The following is a 20,598-nucleotide window of genomic DNA, read 5'->3' as shown; positions in this document are numbered from 1 at the left end:
AATATTTTTAGGAAGATCAATGCTTTATTCTTATTATTAGATCGAGGCACTCACTTAAAAAAATAGCTTGTGATCACTTGCCAAGTTAAAAGTGAAGATACACACCAAGATAAAAAGGACACTACACATTCATGGAACATAGTGATTTCTACCAGCCCGAGTCAATTTCCTTCAAACATCAAACACCACCAGCTAAAAAATGCAAATGATAGTAAAGACATACAAGCAAAATACTGCTTAGCTGCACGGTCGACAGCATGAAGTCGCCTCTGCAGACAAGAGTCACTGCTAGCAAGAGCATAAAATTTCTGGTGTTTGAAATAATACAAAATGTCTTAACAACAAAAATAATCCCAACTCCAGACTTGCTAAAAAATTTTCCAGCTTGAGCTTTCCACTGGGACAGAGCAAGGTCATGCATCCCGCCTAAGCTCTACGGCCTGCTGGTCACCAGGAAAGGGGTACAGCAGAGCCTCAGTTTCAAGTCCACTTCTGCATATAACCTTGAAACCTTCCTTGCGTTACTGCTGCCTTTCAGAGGAAAATGAGTGCTTGAGACAGGACAATTTGAGAAGTGAGTCTTCAGGTAGTTTCATCTCATCAGCTGCACGACTGTTGTCTACGATTTCAAAGAATTGCTTGGCACACTCTGATTCTCTAGACAGGACATCTTTTCAGAAAGGTCAATTTTTAAAATTCTTGAAGTGTGTCTTTGAGATATGTAAAACCTATCAAGTTTAATAAAAATGCATAAAATGTATAAAATAAACACCACATCTTCTGTCTCAGGAGACATTTTTCTCAAGCTGTAGAACAATTGTCTTTAAAGATGGATCTTCTGCCCAGTTAACTCCACTTCCAATTATGATAGTCTATAAATGAGAAAGATTTACAGGTTAAAACAAGCCCTTAAAAAGGACAATTCCTAGTAAAATATCTCAAAGAAAGTCTGCTTTTTAATTTTTAATTTGAAAGCCCTTGAAATTCACAAATGTTTGAAGTAGGCAGGATGGGGGGAAAAAGGAGAAGAGGAAGTACTGGTTTGGATCCTGTTGTTGATACACAGGCAAAAAAACCCCAAATCTATGCTTTTTGATTTCCTAGAAGGGCCTGCATACTACCCCTATTTTAAATGCAAAAACCTAGAGAATGTTTTTAACAATGTGAAATAAAGTTTGCCTCAAATACAAAATAACACAGTTAACATTCTCACCCTGCCATTCTGGACTGAAAATGGGAATTTAAATTAAACCAAAAAGGATCTTCTCTACTAAGGGCTCAGAAAATTTCAGGAATACAAAACCAGGAGATTGTTTTAGACTCTATTCTAAATCCCAGTAAAATGTTATATTTCTCGTTCTCAATTTGAGCTGTAACAATGTAATCAATGCAAAACAGCAGCAGCCACAGGACGCAATGCAAAAAGACAGAACACTCTTTCCGTCCTTGACATTCTTATGCAGCCTGAGACCCTTCCACCCTAACCCAAAACCATGAGGTTTTCTTCCTCACTTTGCATGACTCCACACTCCAGGTGACCTGCCAGTCAACTGGCTGCATGTACAGACTAGGTTGGCATCCCTTGACACATGGATAACCAAAAGGGCAAAGGCTACACTGCTGAAAGGATGTGGAGACTGGCTATGGCTGCAGGCCAGGGCTTTCACAGGGCTGCAGGGGGTGACACAGAGGAGGCATGTGGTCAGAAGGGGCAGATGGAGGGTCACTGGTAACATGGGATTAACACCTACTTATTTTTCTAACCATGAGATGGGGGAACTGATTTGGTAGGGCGCAGAGGCAACGAAGAGTAGAAGGAAATACAGCCATTGTTGTGACAGACGTTCAAGAAAAGTCTATCAATCTGTCTTTGTTTCCCTGAAGGTACAAAGATAATGCACTGTCTCTAAACCCAGCAAAAAAATTAATGCAAAGATGCTCGTGACAATTTCAGGCTTTTAGCCTTTAAAGCTGTCATAGGTTAGCAAGCATAGTCCCGGAAGGGATATCCTTGCTAAGGGGTGCTTACAGCTTCCTCTGGGACCTGATAGAACCTATCAGCTGGCCAGTTTGAATATGGACAATTCTTTAGGCCACTTAAAGTTGTGACCGCCTCTGTGATACACACTTAAGAATAGACAAACTCCCCCCCCAAGCTCTCTCTCGTTTCCGGCGCTGGCACAGGTGGCTGCAGGCCCCGTGCAGGGGCCAGCAGGCCCGGCCAGGCCCTGCTTGGGCCAGGCCGGGCCGGGCCACGGCCAGCCTGGAGCCATGGGCCTGTTCCAGCTGTGGAACCCCCCCCCACTGCCTTGCCGTGGGCAGCCGGAGCGGCTCGGAATCCCCCCCTCCACTGCGGCCGAGATTCAGCAAAGCGGCACCTCTGTCCGGCAGAGGTCAGGTGACCAACAGCGATAAGCCACATTCCAGCTGTAAGGCCGAGGTGAGATTAACCCTTTTATTGCTGTGAAGAGCTGAAAACCTGAGGGAAGAGAGAGAGGAGATGCTTAAAGCTGAAAGTCTGTTGTGAAGCTATGATATATCAGAGTATCCTGTTGTAATTTCATGAAGATATGGGGGGTGGAGTGTTCAACTCATAAGCAGAAGCACCTGCGCTGAGATAGGCAGATGCTGACGCAGCTGTAATTTCATGAGAAGTTTGGACAGAGGGAGATGAACCAGATGAGGACTTTTGCTCCAAAGAGGAAAGGAGAAAAACCTCAATTCCTAGAGATGCTTCCAGTGATAGTCTCAAAGATGAAGATGACCCTTTGCTCCCAGGGAAGGAGAAGGGCCTCTGTTTTTTTCTGAACAGCTCAACCTTAAAATTGTACCCCGAAAAACTTCAAGAGTGGACCCTCGAAAGCAGTTGCGGGAAAAGCTGCAAGTCGGGGGAAGGGACTCACATCGCAAGCAGAGAGACTCCTCTTCCTAAATGGACTGAACAATATTTGGAAGTGGGTGGCTGTCTCGGTGTGATACTGTTTTCATAGCACGAGCAAAAAGAGACTTCTCTTTCTAAATGGACTGAACAAGGTTATTATGGAAGTGGTAAACAGACTGAACATCTTAAGGGTTGTCTTTACATTGTCAGTGGGAGAAGGGAGGAAGGTGGGGGGAGGAGGAGAGTTCTAAAGGTGGTATAATTTTTTTTTCTTTTCTTCTTTTAGGTCTGTTAATAAACTTCTTTATATTCATTCAAGTTGGTGCCTGCTTTGCATTTCTCCTAATTCTTATCTCACAGAAGATAAACAGTAATGAGTATTTTAGACCAAACCACTACACTAAATTGGTGTTTCCGCCCGGTTACAAACCCAACCCGCGACAAAATGGTAGAGAATGCGGGCAATTGATGAGATCTGTGAGATAAAGCTTAATTAGGAGGAATACTGGGCAAAGCAAGTATTAGGTCATAAGTTAAGTAGCATGATAGTGAGAAACTTATATTGTAATTGTACTGAACTACCTAGGGGTGGAATATGGCAGAAGTTGAATGCAATTTTGATAATAACTCTTAAATGTGTCTTCACAGAGGCGAGGGGTGGAGAATGTCATAGGTTAGCAAGCATAGTCCCGGAAGGGATATCCTTGCTAAGGGGTGCTTACAGCTTCCTCTGGGACCTGATAGAACCTATCAGCTGGCCAGTTTGAATATGGACAATTCTTTAAGCCACTTAAAGTTGTGACCGCCTCTGTGATACACACTTAAGAATAGACAAACTCCCACCCCAGCTCTCTCTCGTTTCCGGCGCTGGCACAGGTGGCTGCAGGCCCCGTGCAGGGGCCAGCAGGCCCGGCCAGGCCCTGCTTGGGCCAGGCCGGGCCGGGCCACGGCCAGCCTGGAGCCATGGGCCTGTTCCAGCCATGGAACCCCCCCCCACTGCCTTGCCGTGGGCAGCCGGAGCGGCTCGGAACCCCCCCCCCTCCACTGCGGCCGAGATTCAGCAAAGCGGCACCTCTGTCCGGCAGAGGTCAGGTGACCAACTGCGATAAGCCACATTCCAGCTGTAAGGCCGAGGTGAGATTAACCCTTTTATTGCTGTGAAGAGCTGAAAACCTGAGGGAAGAGAGAGAGGAGATGCTTAAAGCTGAAAGTCTGTTGTGAAGCTATGATATATCAGAGTATCCTGTTGTAATTTCATGAAGATATGGGGGGTGGAGTGTTCAACTCATAAGCAGAAGCACCTGCGCTGAGATAGGCAGATGCTGACGCAGCTGTAATTTCATGAGAAGTTTGGACAGAGAGAGATGAACCAGATGAACCAGATGAGGACTTTTGCTCCAAAGAGGAAAGGAGAAAAACCTCAATTCCTAGAGATGCTTCCAGTGATAGTCTCAAAGATGAAGATGACCCTTTGCTCCCAGGGAAGGAGAAGGGCCTCTGTTTTTTTTCTGAACAGCTCAACCTTAAAATTGTACCCCGAAAAACTTCAAGAGTGGACCCTCGAAAGCAGTTGCGGGAAAAGCTGCAAGTCGGGGGAAGGGACTCACATCGCAAGCAGAGAGACTCCTCTTCCTAAATGGACTGAACAATATTTGGAAGTGGGTGGCTGTCTCGGTGTGATACTGTTTTCATAGCACGAGCAAAAAGAGACTTCTCTTTCTAAATGGACTGAACAAGGTTATTATGGAAGTGGTAAACAGACTGAACATCTTAAGGGTTGTCTTTACATTGTCAGTGGGAGAAGGGAGGAAGGTGGGGGGAGGAGGAGAGTTCTAAAGGTGGTATAATTTTTTTTTCTTTTCTTCTTTTAGGTCTGTTAATAAACTTCTTTATATTCATTCAAGTTGGTGCCTGCTTTGCATTTCTCCTAATTCTTATCTCACAGAAGATAAACAGTAATGAGTATTTTAGACCAAACCACTACACTAAATTGGTGTTTCCGCCCGGTTACAAACCCAACCCGCGACAAAATGGTAGAGAATGCGGGCAATTGATGAGATCTGTGAGATAAAGCTTAATTAGGAGGAATACTGGGCAAAGCAAGTATTAGGTCATAAGTTAAGTAGCATGATAGTGAGAAACTTATATTGTAATTGTACTGAACTACCTAGGGGTGGAATATGGCAGAAGTTGAATGCAATTTTGATAATAACTCTTAAATGTGTCTTCACAGAGGCGAGGGGTGGAGAATGTCATAGGTTAGCAAGCATAGTCCCGGAAGGGATATCCTTGCTAAGGGGTGCTTACAGCTTCCTCTGGGACCTGATAGAACCTATCAGCTGGCCAGTTTGAATATGGACAATTCTTTAAGCCACTTAAAGTTGTGACCGCCTCTGTGATACACACTTAAGAATAGACAAACTCCCACCCCAGCTCTCTCTCGTTTCCGGCGCTGGCACAGGTGGCTGCAGGCCCCGTGCAGGGGCCAGCAGGCCCGGCCAGGCCCTGCTTGGGCCAGGCCGGGCCGGGCCACGGCCAGCCTGGAGCCATGGGCCTGTTCCAGCCATGGAACCCCCCCCCACTGCCTTGCCGTGGGCAGCCGGAGCGGCTCGGAACCCCCCCCCCTCCACTGCGGCCGAGATTCAGCAAAGCGGCACCTCTGTCCGGCAGAGGTCAGGTGACCAACTGCGATAAGCCACATTCCAGCTGTAAGGCCGAGGTGAGATTAACCCTTTTATTGCTGTGAAGAGCTGAAAACCTGAGGGAAGAGAGAGAGGAGATGCTTAAAGCTGAAAGTCTGTTGTGAAGCTATGATATATCAGAGTATCCTGTTGTAATTTCATGAAGATATGGGGGGTGGAGTGTTCAACTCATAAGCAGAAGCACCTGCGCTGAGATAGGCAGATGCTGACGCAGCTGTAATTTCATGAGAAGTTTGGACAGAGGGAGATGAACCAGATGAACCAGATGAGGACTTTTGCTCCAAAGAGGAAAGGAGAAAAACCTCAATTCCTAGAGATGCTTCCAGTGATAGTCTCAAAGATGAAGATGACCCTTTGCTCCCAGGGAAGGAGAAGGGCCTCTGTTTTTTTCTGAACAGCTCAACCTTAAAATTGTACCCCGAAAAACTTCAAGAGTGGACCCTCGAAAGCAGTTGCGGGAAAAGCTGCAAGTCGGGGGAAGGGACTCACATCGCAAGCAGAGAGACTCCTCTTCCTAAATGGACTGAACAATATTTGGAAGGGGGTGGCTGTCTCGGTGTGATACTGTTTTCATAGCACGAGCAAAAAGAGACTTCTCTTTCTAAATGGACTGAACAAGGTTATTATGGAAGTGGTAAACAGACTGAACATCTTAAGGGTTGTCTTTACATTGTCAGTGGGAGAAGGGAGGAAGGTGGGGGGAGGAGGAGAGTTCTAAAGGTGGTATAATTTTTTTTTCTTTTCTTCTTTTAGGTCTGTTAATAAACTTCTTTATATTCATTCAAGTTGGTGCCTGCTTTGCATTTCTCCTAATTCTTATCTCACAGAAGATAAACAGTAATGAGTATTTTAGACCAAACCACTACACTAAATTGGTGTTTCCGCCCGGTTACAAACCCAACCCGCGACAAAATGGTAGAGAATGCGGGCAATTGATGAGATCTGTGAGATAAAGCTTAATTAGGAGGAATACTGGGCAAAGCAAGTATTAGGTCATAAGTTAAGTAGCATGATAGTGAGAAACTTATATTGTAATTGTACTGAACTACCTAGGGGTGGAATATGGCAGAAGTTGAATGCAATTTTGATAATAACTCTTAAATGTGTCTTCACAGAGGTGAGGGGTGGAGAATGTCATAGGTTAGCAAGCATAGTCCCGGAAGGGATATCCTTGCTAAGGGGTGCTTACAGCTTCCTCTGGGACCTGATAGAACCTATCAGCTGGCCAGTTTGAATATGGACAATTCTTTAAGCCACTTAAAGTTGTGACCGCCTCTGTGATACACACTTAAGAATAGACAAACTCCCACCCCAGCTCTCTCTCGTTTCCGGCGCTGGCACAGGTGGCTGCAGGCCCCGTGCAGGGGCCAGCAGGCCCGGCCAGGCCCTGCTTGGGCCAGGCCGGGCCGGGCCACGGCCAGCCTGGAGCCATGGGCCTGTTCCAGCTGTGGAACCCCCCCCCACTGCCTTGCCGTGGGCAGCCGGAGCGGCTCGGAACCCCCCCCCCCTCCACTGCGGCCGAGATTCAGCAAAGCGGCACCTCTGTCCGGCAGAGGTCAGGTGACCAACTGCGATAAGCCACATTCCAGCTGTAAGGCCGAGGTGAGATTAACCCTTTTATTGCTGTGAAGAGCTGAAAACCTGAGGGAAGAGAGAGAGGAGATGCTTAAAGCTGAAAGTCTGTTGTGAAGCTATGATATATCAGAGTATCCTGTTGTAATTTCATGAAGATATGGGGGGTGGAGTGTTCAACTCATAAGCAGAAGCACCTGCGCTGAGATAGGCAGATGCTGACGCAGCTGTAATTTCATGAGAAGTTTGGACAGAGAGAGATGAACCAGATGAACCAGATGAGGACTTTTGCTCCAAAGAGGAAAGGAGAAAAACCTCAATTCCTAGAGATGCTTCCAGTGATAGTCTCAAAGATGAAGATGACCCTTTGCTCCCAGGGAAGGAGAAGGGCCTCTGTTTTTTTTCTGAACAGCTCAACCTTAAAATTGTACCCCGAAAAACTTCAAGAGTGGACCCTCGAAAGCAGTTGCGGGAAAAGCTGCAAGTCGGGGGAAGGGACTCACATCGCAAGCAGAGAGACTCCTCTTCCTAAATGGACTGAACAATATTTGGAAGTGGGTGGCTGTCTCGGTGTGATACTGTTTTCATAGCATGAGCAAAAAGAGACTTCTCTTTCTAAATGGACTGAACAAGGTTATTATGGAAGTGGTAAACAGACTGAACATCTTAAGGGTTGTCTTTACATTGTCAGTGGGAGAAGGGAGGAAGGTGGGGGGAGGAGGAGAGTTCTAAAGGTGGTATAATTTTTTTTTCTTTTCTTCTTTTAGGTCTGTTAATAAACTTCTTTATATTCATTCAAGTTGGTGCCTGCTTTGCATTTCTCCTAATTCTTATCTCACAGAAGATAAACAGTAATGAGTATTTTAGACCAAACCACTACAAAGCAATAGAAGCCTTCCTTCCATACATAGTTTTTCCATTACCACTGTTAAAGGTTTTAGAAAACAGTTTTCTAAACACAAAAGTTACACAGTTTGTGTAATTTACATTTGCCATACAGTATGTTATCTTGAGTGCAATGAAAAATTGTAAACTTGGTTCTAAAAGCCATAAAACATTACCTGGAACACGTTTTGAATTACTGTAGTTGTCTGTCTTTCTTTTTCTAATTTATCAAGGAACTTCTGTTTTGCAGTGGTATTCACAGCTGCTTGTTTCTCCCTTTGCCTTTTCATCCTGTTCTGAATTTGCCGTAGTTTCTGTCCTATATCTTTTTTTAGTGCTGTTACATTTTTAGGAAAATGAAGCATTAAGAAGTAGTTAGGTGAACAGTAGAACAGAAGATATTCTTTTTTCCTCACAGCCACCCAAAGCACTTCCACTGCAATAACCTTAACTTTACACTCCACTCCTTCCCTCCAATATACCTCAAGATATTAGTTTCATGAAAGAGGCAACACATGAAACACATGAAAGTGGCTACCTGGTATCAAACTACAACAATTGGCTCCCTGGCCAACAGCAAAACAGGAAGTACATTGTATGCTGTCTGCATTTCCCTCAGACAGGGACCATTAATTTGCACATCTGTCCTATACCCTTTCAAGTGTCTTCAAGTGCCACAACTTGTATAGGTCTTTTGTATACCTTTTTAAGACCCTTACTCCTTTTTCAGATTTCATTGAAACCAAATTCCAAAGCCATACAATAAGCATATGGACGTGACCAGTGAATTTTACTATTTTTATAGGAAACCAGGCTAAAAACTAGACTGATTAAAAGTGTTTAGGGACAGTTCATATGTTGAAAGAATGCTGGCAGAGCACTCCTTCCTTTATTTGCAAAGATATAAAGTATGTTCATTTTCCCCATGTGAACAGTTATTTCATTGTGCTTGTTCATTACTGTCAACATATACACAACTCCCTATGCATGAATCAAACAACTGCTGTTAAAATTGGTGGCAAAGTTGGTCATGAAAGAAAGAACACATTTACCTTATGAAGTCTGAATATTGATTTCACTCCTAAATTTGACCCACTCTAACAAGACTACTGAATACCAATATATATACACTTATTTGTAAGTAAATCCCTTCCCTATCCTGCAAACACCTCATAAATGTGCATTATGACAAAAATGTATCTTTCAGGTGCTGTAGGGCAAATTTAAATGACTAACCAATGTGTAACTTTCTGGGGAGCTTATATTAAATAATAAAATGCTGCCACATTGTTTTTGAGTGTTGTCTTGCATTTCTCATTCTAATGTGTCAGTCTCATGTCCAAACAGGGAACACACCAGCTCATCTCTACAGTACTTCCTACTCTTTTAACAAGTTTTACAACAGTGTTGAGTTTTGTTACTTCCCATGTAAATTAATATTGCTACAAGAACAACTTCAAAATATGAACTATATGAACTCTACATTAAAATACAAACCAAAGTCAATACAGATAACACACTTACAGAGTCTTTTCCTTTTAATGTCAATCAACTGCTGTTCCTTCGAGTGTGCTTGCTGAAAGGGAAAAAAAAAGTATTTTCCAGACTCTTGTCTCCAAAAATATTGAAAGACGCTAATTCAAATCCACAAAAGCGCAATCCACAGCTAAGGGCAACTCTAAAACATACTTACTTACTTACATGCTCACTTTAAGTAATCCTCTCAAAAATTTTGAGATTATTGGTGAGTAGGAACTTCACCCTTATCACCACATATTTAGCTTCAAATGACTTGTGCAGTCCTGTTGCTTTCAAAGTGCCCATGCTGAGGTTGGTTGACCTGCACAACAGCAACAGAAGCTGCAACTGCCACTTACCTGCTGATATTCAATTATTGTCCAGTTGAGCAATACTATGTGTTTCACTGTTTCCAGGATCAGACTAAGGAAGGAAACAGTTGCATACCGTAAGACCACTAATGTAAGTCAATATCATAAATGTTTTAATCAACTTTATTTGATTTAAACAAAGAATTTCTCATTTCTTGTAACAGAAAATTAATATTACGCGTCTGCACACTTCTCTTTTTACAATTAATATACTAAGTATCATTGAAGAGGCCAAAGAGTTCCCTTACTTTTCTCTTGGTTTCCCTAAGATTTCATTTAAGGCTGTCCAACATTTTCAATTACAGAGTTTGGAAGGCATCAAGAAAGTCTAGCTATTTGGAAATGGCTACGAATTTAAGCTCCTAAATCATAGAGATGCAATCCCTTAGCTGTATTTCTGACAGAAATGAAATTTCTCATATTACATTTCATATGCATCCACCTGCTAATATTAAGTACGAAGTGAAAAGCTACTTTTAAATATGTTTAAGCTTTCACTTCTTTTTCAAAGACGTTTTGCTCCTACATGGTTAATTAATAAAGGCAGCAAAGCAGAGGCAAGGCCCTGTTACAAGCCTGTAATCTGCTCAGCTATTATAAGTGCAGGTAATTCAGGCACTAAAGACAAAAAGTTCTCTTGGCTACAAGCAGTTCTCACTAGTGAATCAAGAGTTATGATCTCTGTAATCAAAGGTGGGTAAATTCAGAGCCCGTCTGTAAATCTAGAGTGGGTGTATGAGGTCTGATCATGCTGATTCTAGACAGAAGGTAGACAGCGTATCATTCTGCCAGGTCAAGAAAAAGGAAGCTTGCTTTCACAAGAGGTAAAATGAAATAATCTAGAAATGTGTCACAATAAACTGTGCAAAGTCCATTCCTTTCTAGCCATCTGACCCCCAAGAACACCTTACCGTGACTCCTCATCATCTTGACTCACTTTGTTTCTCAGGATATCCATAAATTGCATCCTGAATAGTGTAAGAAGGAACATAAGACTGATGAGAACTCATAGCAAACAGAGAGAAGCAGATTTAAATAAGTAATAGAAAAAGTAATTTCCAGAATTCCACTTTTGTCCACTTTCACATTGAAATTCTATAAACACAATATTCAGCACCTTTTAAATAACACACTTTTGTAAAAATGGGCCTTAACTCTCAGGACAAGAAAGAAGTATCAATGATTATTTGTGAGAGTGACAACTCCTTTTCCTCTTGACCAACATATTTGGACACCATTAATCCCAGAGTCTGCAGAAAGGAAGCTGGGCAAAAGTGTGAATTCAAATAAACAGCCATGCAACATGGGATGCCTAACATTATCAACTTTCATCTTTTCATATGCATTTGGAAAACACAGCCAAGAAATATGCTTTCTGATCTGTACAGTCACACTTTTATAACTGTGAAGGAACTTTTGGGTTCACACATTCCAATTGGTAAGTTTTTAGTTTTGGTGGGGTTTTTTTTGTTTTATTTTCTACAGCATATCCATCTGCATTCCTATGGGATTCAATGGTACTTAAAATCTAAACTCCCATATCACTTAAAAATCCCATTTTAATTAGACCTTAGATTAGATGCATATGTATATATGCATCTATACACACAGAGAGGAAACCTCCAAATAAAGGGCGAAGAAAATTCTACCTTTGCAAGGCCAATGCCTTGTTCTCGAAAGAGACTTTTGCTTCCTCTGTATCTCTTTGCAAATCTTGTGAGGCACTGAAAGACAAAAAGCAGTAAGACAGACAACCTGAGTGTGAAGATAACAAAGTTTAAAAGCAGTGTCACATTTTAACTTGCTTTCGACATATCTAATGTCAGAATTTTTCATGTAAGCCACAAATTATTAGGGTCAGGAGCAATTTACTATGTGAAACTATATTAGTGAATTCTAGCCATCACATAAAGGACTACAAATTTAAAAGCCACATCAGATACACAAATACATTAGGAAAATGAATAAAGCATTTTTTCCCCACATTTTCTCTTAGTTTCACTTATTTTCACCAAACTTCTCCAAAGTACTGGTTGTTAATCCAGCAATTCACTAAGAAGGAATACCTACAAGAGAATTTTGAAGTTATGCGGTGACATACCTCTGGATATATTTTTCTTCAATTACATGATTAGGGACATTTTCTTGACCTGCAAAGGAGAACATCATTTAAAAAAACACAGCAGAGACTTTTAAAGACAATCTACAGAGCATAAAGGATCAGCATTTTTTGTGTGAACAGATTATTTCTTACTTCTACCTCCAAGCTTTATTATCTCTTTTACTGTTAATGAGACTACACTATCAATCTGTATCAGAGAAATAATTAGGCTTTAAAATATTTTAATTTAGCACTTTTTAGATGAGCTGGAGCTGGTTCATGACATTGCTCTATACATGCCAATGGATGGTTCAGTGGAAGAGCATGTACCCAACTGCACCCTGGCGGTATCAGAACTGTGGCCAGCAGGTCGAGGGAGGTGATTCTGCCCCTCTACTCTGCTCTTGGCAGACCCCACCTACTGTGCTGCATTCAGGCCTGGGATTCCCGACATAAGAAGGACATGGATCTGTTAGAGCAGGTCCAGAGGAGGTTAGTGAAGATGATCAGAGGGCTGGAGCACCTCTCCTTTGAGGAAAGGCTGAGAGAGTGGCTGTTCAGCTTGGAGAAGGTTGCATGGTGACGTTACTGAGTAATTTCTGTGAATGGAGCTTAAGAGAGAGCTGGAGAAGAACTTTTTGCCAGGGCATGTAGTGACAGGACAAGGGGAAATGGGTTTAAATTGAAAGAGGGTAGGCTTGGATTAGATATACTGGGGGGTGGTAAGGTATGGTGAGGCACTGGCAGACTGCCCCGAGAAACTGTGGATGCCTCATCCCTGGAAGTGCTCAAGATCAGGTTGTCAGGTTGGTAATGGAAGGTGTCCCTGAGCATGGTGGGGGGTTTGGAAACAGATATCTTTAACGTCCTTTCCAACCCAAATAATCTAGTGATTCATCAGGTAACAGAAACACCTTAAATCAGTATTGCTGCCAAACACTTTGGCAGACTTTTGGCAAGACTTCAGCCGCAGTGACCAGATTTCTGAAAACCATCACTATGTGTCAGAGGAGTCTTAAGTTCAAACCCAGAAAAGAAGAGAAAGGGCAGTGGGCAACAACTATATGGCATCTTCGTTAACATTCAAATACGTCTCAAAAGCTGCCTAGAAAACGCGGTAAAACGTACAGACAAGAAAAACATTTCATTATCGTAAGAAGCACTTTTGATAAATAATTAAAGACTTAAATATATATATATATATATATATATATATATATATATATATATATGCCACGTCGCATTCTTCGTTAGTGCAAGATCCCACTGCAAGAAGGGATACACTTACCGCTAAGAATGGCAGTGTTGTAGTGCTTGAGGTGGTCCTTCATTTGGTCCCTCAGGCTGCGGCGGGAGTAAAGCGACAACGGTCAGAGGCTGCGCATCCTTGCATTCCACCCCTGGGCTGCTCCTCCCTGTCCCGTCCCGCCAGCACTAACCGGAGCAGAGTGAGAACACCCAGGTCGCCGCCGCCCAGCTCCAGCTCCCGAGTCAGCACCGAGGCCAGGGCCGAATCTATTTCCCGGGCCAACGCCGGGGCCCGCTCCAGCTCCCCAGTCACTGCCGCCATCGCCGCGCCTTCAAACCGCGCGGCTCTCGGCGGCCCGCGCGCCCCGCGCCTGCGCAGAGCAGCGGCGTGGGAGGGCCGCGCCCCCAGCCCGGCTTGCGGGCGGTGCTGTGGCGCTGGTTCAGTGCACGCAAGGGAAAAAACCAGAACGGCGGAGCACGAGGTAAAGCGCAATGATCCTTCCCTCTGACCTAGTGTTCGTGCGGAGATAGAAGCAATAGACGCAAGGCACTAACCGAAGTAAAAAATAGATTGCAAAAAAATAAACACTAAGTGAAGAGAGCCGCTGCCTAGAACCAGAGACTTAATTGGGTTTAAGAGGAAGTGCAGCTGTCGACCCAGCACACTGATCCTGTTCGCCATTAAACTATGACCCCAACTGTTGTAGCCACACTCTTTTTTGAATAGGCCCAGGGATGGTGACTCCAGCACAACTCTGGGCAGCTTTTCCCAGTGTCTGACTACCTTGTACAGCCTGTGTAATTGTCTGAGGGAGGGGAGAGTACGGCTCCCCCAGTCGATCTCCTAGAGTCCTCAACACTTTCTCCTTCCTCTTTGAGCTCTGCCACCAGGCTGAGCAGATCATCCACCTCATACAGCAGTTTCCTCTGCTGCTCCCCGAGTCTAACCTGGCAGACACTCCACCACCACACTAGCAGGGCCCATGCCAATGCTCCTGTCCATACACCACCCAGGCGAGCAGCCAACAACAGCACCTGAGCTGGCCCCACAGCTCCCCCAAGCTCACAGCACTGGTCACAGCCTCCACCGAGATGCCTCAGCTGTAGGAAGAAGGTAACTGTACCACCGTCCCCCCCAAAAAATCCCCCCAAAATGATAACAGCATTAATAAGTTTAATACAAATAAGGTACTTTGTATATACAGTGATGTACTGTATAGTGTATATACTTAAGCATTCTGCTTAAGTTCATACAGGAGTTACAAATTTTTAGCCAGATCCAATATAATCAGAGAGTGCAACTGTTCAGTGGTGCTTATCTTAGTGGTGGTGGTGGTGGTTGATGGCTTAAAGACCTAGAAATGAAACAACACACATTCAAGGCAATATTAGTATAGGAGATATGTCGCGGGTTGGGTTTGTAACCGGGCAGAAACACCAATTTAGTGTAGTGGTTTGGTCTAAAATACTCATTGCTGTTTATCTTCTGTGAGATAAGAATTAGGAGAAATGCAAAGCAGGCACCAACTTGAATGAATATAAAGAAGTTTATTAACAGACCTAAAAGAAGAAAAGAAAAAAATTATACCACCTTTAGAACTCTCCTCCTCCCCCCACCTTCCTCCCTTCTCCCACTGACAATGTAAAGACAACCCTTAAGATGTTCAGTCTGTTTACCACTTCCATAATAACCTGGTTCAGTCCATTTAGAAAGAGAAGTCTCTTTTTGCTCGTGCTATGAAAACAGTATCACACCGAGACAGCCACCCACTTCCAAATATTGTTCAGTCCATTTAGGAAGAGGAGTCTCTCTGCTTGCGATGTGAGTCCCTTCCCCCGACTTGCAGCTTTTCCCGCAACTGCTTTCGAGGGTCCACTCTTGAAAGTTTTCTGGGGTACAATTTTAAGGTTGAGCTGTTCAGAAACAAAGAAAAACAGAGGCCCTTCTCCTTCCCTGGGAGCAAAGGGTCATCTTCATCTTTGAGACTATCTCTGGAAGCATCTCTAGGAATTGAGGTTTTTCTCCTTTCCTCTTTGGAGCAAAAAGTCCTCATCTAGTTCATCTCTCTCTGTCCAAACTTCTCATGAAATTACAGCTGCGTCAGCATCTGCCTATCTCAGCGCAGGTGCTTCTGCTTATGAGTTGAACACTCCACCCCCCATATCTTCATGAAATTACAACAGGATACTCTGATATATCATAGCTTCACAACAGACTTTCAGCTTTAAGCATCTCCTCTCTCTCTTCCCTCAGGTTTTCAGCTCTTCACAGCAATAAAAGGGTTAATCTCACCTCGGCCTTACAGCTGGAATGTGGCTTATCGCAGTTGGTCACCTGACCTCTGCCGGACAGAGGTGCCGCTTTGCTGAATCTCGGCCGCAGTGGAGGGGGGGATTCCGAGCCGCTCCGGCTGCCCACGGCAAGGCAGTGGGGGGGGGTTCCACAGCTGGAACAGGCCCATGGCTCCAGGCTGGCCGTGGCCCGGCCCGGCCTGGCCCAAGCAGGGCCTGGCCGGGCCTGCTGGCCCCTGCACGGGGCCTGCAGCCACCTGTGCCAGCGCCGGAAACGAGAGAGAACTTGGGGAGGGAGTTTGTCTATTCTTAAGTGTGTATCACAGAGGCGGTCACAACTTTAAGTGGCTTAAAGAATTGTCCATATTCAAACTGGCCAGCTGATAGGTTCTATCAGGTCCCAGAGGAAGCTGTAAGCACCCCTTAGCAAGGATATCCCTTCCGGGACTATGCTTGCTAACCTATGACAAGATAATATAAATGCTGGTCTTTATTGGAGGCCTCCAATGGCAGATATGAAAAAATGCTCCCCCGCATGGGGTGAATACAGTTTTATAAGTTTAGCAAATTAGCATAATTGACAAGAATTCCCAATTAGAAGCACAAGTGATGAAATAATTTCCCTCTCCCTTAGATAGGAACTAAACTTTGGTTAGGAAAATGTGTCTCAAAGAGCTGGTTTCAACCTTGGCTCCCAGAAAGAACTAAGATAGCATAGGGGCCTTGGACCCCCGGCGTTTGCAACATCTGGAATGTGTTTTGTCTTTCTATCTATCAGGGTAGGGAAAAGGTAGGGAAAAGTACTGGGGCTGGTACTAGGAACTATATAACTATTGTTGGGGTTTTAAGAGTTCTAGGGTTTTTTTCTGTCAAAGGAATTTTCCCCCCATATTGTTGCTAATTGCTGGGTACTTAAGGAAAACAAAGAGCTACCCACTGAAGGTGGGGTGCGCCTGGCTACTCTTTTGTTTCACCTGGGTATGGGGGCAGTTGGGTGTCGGTGTCCAGAGAGAGAGAGAGCAAGCTGTTTTTTTCCTACAGCTGCTTTTCTTTCTGCTGGAAACAACACCGGGATCCCAAGCCAGCTTTCCCTGCCCCGCTCGGAGCCGGGCTGTGGCCGCCCTGCCCCGCCGTTGCTTCGAGCCTTTCGCTGCGTTGTAGCCGTGCTTGCCCTGCCTGCCCGACCTGCAGGGGGTTCCCCGTATGGATACATCTCGTCTGCCACCCGGGATCTGTGCTCACCCCTGCCGCTCCAGCTTGCCATTCCCAAAGGTCCGGCCGGACACCGGGATCGGCTGCCCATGGGTTTGTGAAGCCTTTGTCCCATCCCTCCCCGGGATCCCAGGGCCCCCGAGCTCCCCGAGCTCGCTCCGGAGCGCCCCCTGCAGCCGCGGGGGAACCATCGCACCTGCCCTGCTCACCGGGAGCCGCCAGCGCCCCTGCCGGCTGCGAGCGGAACTGCACCCGAGGGGAAAGGGCCCGACAGCCGAGAAGGCCGGGACTGGGTTTGTGATTGTTTGCTGGTACTGCCATGGTTATTGCTGTTTGTTTGCCTTGTTATACACATATAGATATATAATAGTAAAGAACTGTTATTCCTATTTCCCATATCTTTGCCTAAAAGCCCCTTGATTTCAAAATTATAATAACTCGGAGGGAAGGGGGTTGCATCTGCCATTCCAAGGGAGGCTTCTGCCTTCCTTAGCAGACACCTGTCTTTCAAACCAAGACACCTTGGAAACAGCATTGTCCTGTAGCAAGAAGAGTAGTGATTTATCTGAATGACTTGGCCCAGAACACAGGTTTTTCAGTGTAAGGTTTGTTATATGGCAGGATGTTCATACCCACTTATATGGAATAACTATACATCCTCTGTTACCTCTCTTGGAACCTGCAGGGGTGTTAGAAGCCCTTGAGTTCAAATCAGGGAGAGGAGTAGGCAGTTTTGATACATCAACTCATTGTTCATAGCCAAGAGCTTTGTGTGGTACATACAACTGAGAATTGAATATCCTTTGGTCATCTGTATTTTGTTAAGGGTATGTCCAGCCATGTAAGGTGTTACTGACCAGCATTTTAGCCTAGGGGAAAAGCATTACCTGGCACTGAGCAAGAGATACTCATCTGCAGGAAGCAATCAGTGATTGCAACTGTCAAGTACAAGGTCTTTTGCTGGAGTCTGAAATTCATGTGAACTTGGATAAGTCAGTCTATTAGTATGGCACACATACTAACTAATAGATTGATTTCCTTTCCAGCCAGGTATTTGCATCAGACAGGTCACTTTTCCTGTGTGGAAGGAATAGGGTTAATAGGTGTAGTAGTCACTTATCTGAAGCATTTGCAAAGCCTAGCCTATGCGGTATTGTAAGGCATAAGCCTTAGAATCATAGAATCATTTAAGATTGGAAAAGGCTTCCAAGATCAAGTCCAGCCTATGACTGAACACCACCTCATCAAGACACATATCCGGTCATTTCTTGAACACTTCCAGAGAGTGACTTTACCACTTTCCTGGCTAGCCCATTCCAGTGTCTGACCACCCTTTCAGTAAAGAAGTTCTTCCTGATGTCCAGCCTGAACCTCCTGGCACAGCTTGTGGCCATTTCCTCTTGTCCTTATGAGGGAGTTTGGTACAGACATAGCCCATAGGTGTAGAGGGCGCAAGGTTTTCTTGCTCACTAGAAATAGGCTAGAAAGAGCATAGTACTAATAGTTAATTGGTCTAACAACCATCATCTCTTCATGTTATCAGCTGAGTTCAATCCTGTATTTTAGACTTGAAGGAGGCTTACTAATGCCTCTGGAGAAATCACACGTGAAAGTGAATACCAACTCCAAGGCAAGCCACACCTACAAGGACAGGTTTACTGCAAATGTCAGTAGCTGCCTGCCAACCTCCAGGTGTCTCAGATACTTGTAGATATCCTTCATATAGTTGCTGCACAGGTTTGAGTCATTACTATTTTCCTATCTGGGTCTTCAGACTCAAGCAAGGCATCAGAAAAAGCCTGACACAGTATGTCTTCTGCTGGATCTCATTCACATATTTCCACGGGGATTGGAGACAGATGCTCTGACTACCAGGAAATTCAGAAAATCAATGCAGACAGCACCTCCCTCCACAGCCCAGTGTGGGCCCAGCTGCGACCCTGCAGCACGGAGCACTGCAGGGGCTCGCGACCCCTGTGTCAGGGCACCAGAGGAAGGCATGGCCGCAGCAGCAGCCGAGCACTGGGCTGGGAAAGGGGTACATACACGGCACAAGGAGGCCGCAGACGGTACCTGTGAGGGTTCTGTCTGGGGCTCCAGGGCTGGCAGAGACACATTTTCCTTTGCGGAAAACCTCAGCAGCCTCCTAGCGACCATCCTCTCCGGGACGGGGGCGTACTTGATACTCGGCTGCCCTTGGTCCCCCTCCAACGTCAACTTCGTGGCGACTGGCCGCACTTTCGGCTCAGCCACGCAGTTGCCGATGTCCCCCAGGGCGGTACGGGGGCGTAGTCCCATCGCGGGGGTGGCCGCCGTCCCATTCTCGGGGACGGGAGGCGCGCTGCTCTTGCTCGAGGGATCGGCTGCGGAGCGGGACTGCAGGAAGGGCGAGGGAAGGGCGGTCAGCGGACGGCGCGTGTGGGTGTGAGCTGCACCGCCGCGTCCCCGGGCCGCGGGAACGGGAGAATAGGGGCAGCGCTGCGGGCAGCGACGGCGGGCTGGAGGAGCGGAGCCGGGGCAAGACCGCACGGCTCCGGAGCCGAAGAGCTGAGGAGCTTCCCGGGCGCTCCCCTTCGCACCGAAGAGGGCTGAAGGGGAGGAGAGCGAGGGAACCAATAGGTTGTCCCAGGAGAAAGCAAAACAGGGACACACCCACCACCCTCCCCGCCAAGCCAAAACTGGGCTGCCCCCGGGCTGTAGTCCGCACTGCCCGCCAAGCTGAATGGAGGGGAAGGGAAGGGGAGGGCAGAGCAGGACACGAAGGGCCGCGCGGCTGCCTCCTCCCGAGTCACGGTGACACCCCGCTCACCCCGCGCCGAGCCGGACCCATCGCGCACGTACCCGGGTGACCCTGCCGGGCACGAGAGAGCAGCAGGACGGGGCGCGCCGCGGCCGCCGCGGCCACGGGAGGGCCGCTCTCGGGCCCGTAACTCCCCACGGCTTCTGTAACCAGGGAAACCAAGACACAGGACATAAAACATTACTGGAAAACACTAACATTTTCCTCCTTAGGTACACACGTACTGCTCGCTCGGAGTTCCTTTCAAACCTGTTTAGTCGTTCAAAGTGTTTTGTTGCAACTCTCTGCATACAGATCAGGTGACTACATTGAAGCTCCCCATGCCCTCCCAGTATTAAGATATGAATCAACTGGCCTACACCTGTGATTTGAAAACCTGCCACATAGCACAATTCCAATAAATCTTGTGGGGAATCCTGAACCCTCTTCGGAGGATTATTGCCAGACTAAACAAATTTAAGATAGTTGCTGTAAGATAGACAATGCTAATTGCCATTGTCTTCCTGCCAGGACAGCCAGGAAGAACACTGTACATGTGTACTGGGTAACATGCAAAAACCTGCCAAGTGCAAGCTAAGATGTAGATTTGCACTGGTCTGTGAAGTATCCAGGTATGGGCTCATCTTCACTACCATGGTCACAGTGCCAGCCACCTTGGATTTGTTTTGGGTTCTGTCACTAGCAGCTGAAGTGGGAAATCACTATTTGCTCAGAGGAGAAACTGTGGCAAGCACAAAAGCTTTACAATTATGTTAAGATAATGATTTGAAAGACAGAATCACCTCCATTTTCATCATCTTCATTTCCATGTCACAATAGGGTTTGCTGAAATACTGTCAAGTCTAGTACAACCACCTCAAAACAGGAGGGGCACATGTAAACATTAACTGAAGCTTTTTGTTTGAGATTGGTTTCAAAACCAAAATATCACCCTAGTTCTAGACTGAGCTAACTGTAGCTTGTCAAGTGACGAGCCTTCTGGATGAGGCAAGGTAAGAAAACCACTGACAAATGTG

General features: G+C 45.6%; 1 protein-coding gene across 1 annotated transcript; it reads right to left on the bottom strand.

Moving 5' to 3' along the window:
* Positions 1–27: 27 nt before the first annotated feature.
* On the bottom strand, positions 28–13,637 carry CENPH (centromere protein H). Its single transcript, XM_069001057.1, has 9 exons — positions 13,470–13,637; positions 13,319–13,374; positions 12,031–12,079; positions 11,579–11,653; positions 10,841–10,897; positions 9,918–9,981; positions 9,565–9,616; positions 8,217–8,377; positions 28–872 (listed from the first exon to the last, which is right to left on the bottom strand). Exons 1-9 carry the CDS (start codon positions 13,598–13,600, stop codon positions 786–788), a joined length of 732 nt encoding a protein of 243 aa, XP_068857158.1. The 5' UTR covers positions 13,601–13,637; the 3' UTR covers positions 28–785.
* Positions 13,638–20,598: the final 6,961 nt, after the last annotated feature.

This window comes from Aphelocoma coerulescens (genome assembly GCF_041296385.1).
Source record: "Aphelocoma coerulescens isolate FSJ_1873_10779 chromosome Z unlocalized genomic scaffold, UR_Acoe_1.0 ChrZ, whole genome shotgun sequence".
Taxonomy (NCBI): domain Eukaryota; kingdom Metazoa; phylum Chordata; class Aves; order Passeriformes; family Corvidae; genus Aphelocoma; species Aphelocoma coerulescens.
This window is presented reverse-complemented; position numbering and strand designations above follow the sequence as displayed.

Coding starts and splice junctions, on each gene's coding strand:
- CENPH (XM_069001057.1), bottom strand. CDS start 13,600: ATGGCGGCAGTGACTGGGGAGCTGGAGCGGGCCCCGGCGTTGGCCCGG. Junction 10,898..11,578: donor AAGGCATTGGCCTTGCAAAG/GTAGAATTTTCT, acceptor TACACTATTCAG/GATGCAATTTATGGATATCC. Junction 873..8,216: donor TAATTCAAAACGTGTTCCAG/GTAATGTTTTAT, acceptor TCTCATTTATAG/ACTATCATAATTGGAAGTGG.